General features: G+C 40.5%; 1 protein-coding gene across 1 annotated transcript in view; it reads left to right on the top strand.

The window, feature by feature from the left end:
• Window positions 1–3,674, top strand: part of anapc16 (anaphase promoting complex subunit 16) — a 4,127-nt gene extending 453 nt beyond the window's left edge. Inside the window, exons 2-3 of the mRNA XM_043679135.1 lie at window positions 1,423–1,497; window positions 3,335–3,674. Coding sequence (XP_043535070.1) covers window positions 1,423–1,497; window positions 3,335–3,450 — 191 coding nt within the window. The 3' untranslated portion in view covers window positions 3,451–3,674. The remainder of the gene's footprint in view (window positions 1–1,422; window positions 1,498–3,334) is intronic.
• The last annotated feature ends 1,251 nt before the right edge of the window (window positions 3,675–4,925 follow it).

Below are 4,925 nucleotides of genomic sequence, written 5' to 3'. Positions count from 1 at the left end.
CCCTCCCCCCATCACAAGGATGTTGCCAGGGTTGCAGGATTTGAGCTTTGGGAGACGCTGAATAGGCTGGGGCTGTTTTCCCTTGAGCATTGAAGGCTGAGGGGTGACCTCAGAGTTTTACTAAAACATGAGGGGCAAGGATAGGATAAATAGACAAGATCTTTACTTTTGGTTGGCAGAGTCCAAAACTAGAGGGCATAGGTTTAGGGTGAGAGGGGAAAGATATAAAAGGGACTAAGGGGCAATCTTTTTACGCAGAGGGTGGTGAGCGTATGAAATGAGCTGCCAGAGGAAGTGGTGGAGGCTGGTACAATTGCAACATTTAAAAGGCACCTGGATGGGTATATGAATGTGGAGGGTTTAGAGGGATATGGGCCAAGTTCTGGCAAATGGGATTAGGTTAGGTTGGGATATCTGGGCCAGCCTAGACTATTTGGACCGAAGTGTCTTATTCCGTGCTGTACATCTCTGTGACTCTATCATCCTGGATATCCCAGACCACAGCAGAATTCTGTGACCCCAAGATGTTATCCTCAAGTTGAAGGGACTTGACAAAGTGTGTTCGCCCCTCTGCTGTCGGGAATACTTGAACAGAATACAAACCCAATTTACTCAGCCTCTTATTGTAGTACAGTTTCTTAATGTCATCAATCTATTGTATGCTCACACAGCTACCTCCAGTGCATGTGTACTTTTCTGCAAACTCCACCCCTTCAGGAAACATTAGCTCATCCACAACTCTGCAGCTCATAGCTCGAAATAACCAGAAATGATGGAGGTCGATACAATTACAACATTTTAAAGGGCGTCTGGATGGGCACATGTAATGACGAAGGGTTCAGAGGGATATGGGCCAAATACTGGCAAATGGAACTGGTTTAATTTAGGACATTGGTCAGCATGGACGAGTTGCACATGCTGTATGTCTCTATGATTGTGAATTCCTGTTGATCCATCACCTTTGTTCCTCGATGACTGTAATGCATTGTTTTCCAGATACCTCTGTCAAACCCCTTGTGTCCGTGCTTCTCCCTGTGTATAACGTCCTCCAGCTCCTTCTACCCTTTTAAGATTTGTGTTCAGTTGATTTTAACGACATGAGCATGTCTGAGTTTTGATCCACCATTAGAAGCTGTGCCTCCCGTTTCCACAAGCGTAATCTCCCGAACCCCGCTATTGGTCTTCTGTGAACTCGTTCTTTAAAATCTCATCCTTTGTCCAAACTTTTGCTGACACATGCTGAAGGTTTGCACACATTGCATTATCCATATAGCTTCACTGTTGTAAACTACATTTATTAAAGGACAGGGGAAAGAGAAAAATGTATCTATACAGATTTAATACTTTGTTGGGAGAATTTGCTAGCACGCACTTGTTAATAATGAAGTGGACTGTATTTCAAAGCTTCTTTCTCATTTACAGATGCAACGGAGAGATTCTTGTGTGAAGCAGTTTTCAGCTATCAGGTGGCTCACACATTGAGACAGGTCAAACGAGGTAAAAATCATGTCCCATGATGAGGAGGTGATGGCTTGGTTGTAAAGTCAATAGGTTCATAATATAGAACCTCAGGCTAATGTTCTGGGAATGGAGGTTCATATCCCGTCGAGGGATGGTGAAATTTGTTGCAATAACCATCTGGCTCACTAATGAGGGAAGGAAATCTGTCCTTACCCAGTCCCCTGGCCTAGGTGTAACTTGAGACCCATAGCAATGTGGTTGACTGTTGGAATTCGGGATGGGAAATGAATCCTGTCCCAGGCAGTCAAGCCCACATTCCATTAACTTTTTGTAAAAACTGAAGTGGTATTTACAGTCATTCCTCTGTATCCAAGAATGTTCCATTCCTGAGAACCTCCACAAGTAACAACATTCACAAATGTGGAGTTAGTTTAGATTAGATTACAGTGTGGAAACAGGCCCTTCGGCCCAACAAGTCCAAACCGATCCGCCGAAGCGCAAACCACCCATACGCCTACGTTTACCCCTTACCTAACACTACGGACAATTTAGCATAAAGTAGGATAAAAACAGGTTAAAATTGCAGAAATATGTGTATAGCCTGCAGGTGTTGAATTTTATTTTTTGGCGCGGATAAGTGAATTTGTGATTTCACAAATACAGAAGATTTACTATCATCTCAATTCAGAATGGTCTCACCAGCAGTTGAAAGAATGAAAGAAAATACAAATTTATCCTGCAAAAAGTATCTGTGGTATGCCTTTGTCTTTCTTTTAGAACATTGGACAAGGAGCAGGAGTAGGCCATTCGGCCCTTTGAGCCTGCTATGCCATTTAATATAATTTTGTATCTCTTTTTTTAAATAGCTGATTTTTTATTTTTAAATAGTGACTGTCTTGTTTATTGAATTTTATTCCTGATGGAAATGCAAACTTTCAGTATTACTTTACCCATTCTGTCAAATGCCACCAAGTGATTCGTGTGATTGATTAATTTGACACCAGTAAGTCATTTTCAAATACAGCGTGTGCTTTGCCTTAACCAGTATTGAGACAAATGAGTAAGTAACCAGATTCTCATTGAATAGTAACATTGAACATAATTGTTTGATTTCAAAGAAATTATGTACTGCAATCATATAGTTCATATTCCATTGAAAAGCATAACTTGTGTTCAAAGGTTTTTTCAGAGCCATAGATGACTACAGCATGGAAACAGGTCAGACTTTTCCATGTCATCCTGTTTTCACAATTAAGCTAGACCCATTCGCCTGTGTTTAACCCATATTCCTCCATGCCTGTCCCATCCAAGTACCTATCTAAATGTCTGTTCAATGATAAAATTGTACTCGCTTCCACAACTACCACTGACAGTCTGTTCCAGACACTGACCACCCTCTGTATGAAAAATTATCACTCTGGACTCTTTTGTATTTCTCTCCTCTTACCTTAAAACTATGCCCGCTAGACTCCCCTACCACTGGAAAAAGCTGTTGGCTTATCTATACCTCACATGATTTTCTAGACCTCTGTATGGTTACCCCATAGTCTCCTACACTTTATATAACAATCACCCTCCAGGCCAGGTAGAATCCTAATAAACCTATTCTGCAATTTTTATAGCTTATTAATATCCTTTCTATAGTAGGATGAAATTGAAAATGTTTAAGTTATAAATATTCAAAGTCTCCAAGCACCAAACTGTCACTTGAGACAAACTAGCCAGAGGAGCACATCTGGTCTCCTGAAACTAAAGTTAAGCTGAGCCGACCTTTCGGACGATATCTATTTGGGAACCTAAACAAAATAAAGTGAACTAGCAATCAAAGTATTTCTGCCGATCAGAATTACATTCATTCACTCTCTCCACTTAGAGCAACAGTGTTCCCGAATGGAAAAACTGGCCAGTTTGGTCGAGGAGTTAGAGGCGGACGAATGGCGCTACAAACCAATCGAACAGCTACTAGGTTTCACTCCTTCCTCTGGATGAGATGAGAGAGATTGGATTTGTTCCACTAACTTGCCAGATTGTAACTGGGAGATTAAATACAATTATTTTTCTGTGTAAAAATGTGCATGTTTAAATACTGTTTTAAATGTATATAACAGACATGGGGGTTGTGTGTTCAGGGTACTGCTTTGTTACTAAGACTTTTTAAAATGATGTAGGGATCTATGAGCTGAACTGTTAATAAATCGACTTTTATAAATTTTTTGGGCTGGCTGCTAAATTCAAACATTAAGCATTTAGATTGCAAGATGATCTGGTGGTTTAAAGAGCTGGAAAACCGATAGCTCAACTAAATTATTAATGTGTGTTTGGGAGGCTACATGCAGCAGGTAATTCTCTAGCAATGTACTGATCAATGATTTTTGATAAGATTTGCAGCTCAAGTTGATCAGTATGTATGTTAGCTCACTGACTGGAAGATTTGTTTTCAGATTTTTCATCACCATGACTAGGTAACATCATTAGTGACAGTCTCTGGTGAAGTCCTGGTGGTATGTCCAGCCTCTCTCTATTTATAGGTCTTGGTTTCTTAACGTGGGTGATGTCATTTTTGGTTCCTTTTTTCAAAGGAAGATAGATGGGATCTAAATCGGTGTGTTTATTGATGGAGTTCTGGTTAGCATGCCATGCCTAAGGATTCCTGGGTGTCTCTTTGTTTCGCCTGTCCTAGGATGTGCGTGGTGTCCTTCTTTGTCTCTGTAGAAACTAGTGAGAGTGGGTCATGTATCCTGGTGACAAGTTTCCTGCTTGTTTGTCTGATGTGTTTTTTACAGTTCTTGCATGGTATCCTGTAAATTATGTTAGTTTTGCTGGTGGTATCCAGTGGATCCTGGTTAAGTTGCTGGTTAAGTGTGTTGCCAGGTTTGTGGACTACCATGATGCCAAGGGGTCTGAGTAGTCTGGAAGTCCTTTCTGATACGTCTTAGATGTAAGGTAATCTGGCTATAGTCTTGGTTGCGTTGTCTGCTTGTTTGGGTTTGTTTGAGGAATCGGCAGATTGTGTTTATTGGGTACCTGTTTTTCTTGATCCTTCGTTTAGATTTTTTTTTGCTTTTTGTAGTTCTTTGGTGCTGCAGGGTGATGTAGCTAATTGCTTCTGAAGTAAAGATATTTCAATCATCCCAACACCAATGAACGTAGCCGCATTAAGTATTTGGTCTGTGTTTTTCTGTAGATGCTGGTTTGAAGCTCTCCGTTAACTGTATGTTCAACTGTCACATCTAGGAATGGGAGTCTGTGAGGTTCACCTGTTTTTGTGAATTTTATGCCTGGGGCCCACAAACCTACCAACACACTTAAATAGTGACCAATGAAACTAAAGGATCCATTAGATTCTACCAGCAAATCTAATGTTATTTACAAGATAACATGCAAGAACTTTTTTTTAAAAAAAAAACATTACATTGGACAAACGAGCAGAAAACTTGCCACCAGGATACATGAACACCAGCTAG

This window comes from Chiloscyllium plagiosum, chromosome 38, assembly GCF_004010195.1.
Source record: "Chiloscyllium plagiosum isolate BGI_BamShark_2017 chromosome 38, ASM401019v2, whole genome shotgun sequence".
NCBI lineage: Eukaryota > Metazoa > Chordata > Chondrichthyes > Orectolobiformes > Hemiscylliidae > Chiloscyllium > Chiloscyllium plagiosum.
The sequence above is the reverse complement of the archived record's forward strand: the minus strand, read 5'-3'. Positions and strand labels throughout refer to the sequence as shown.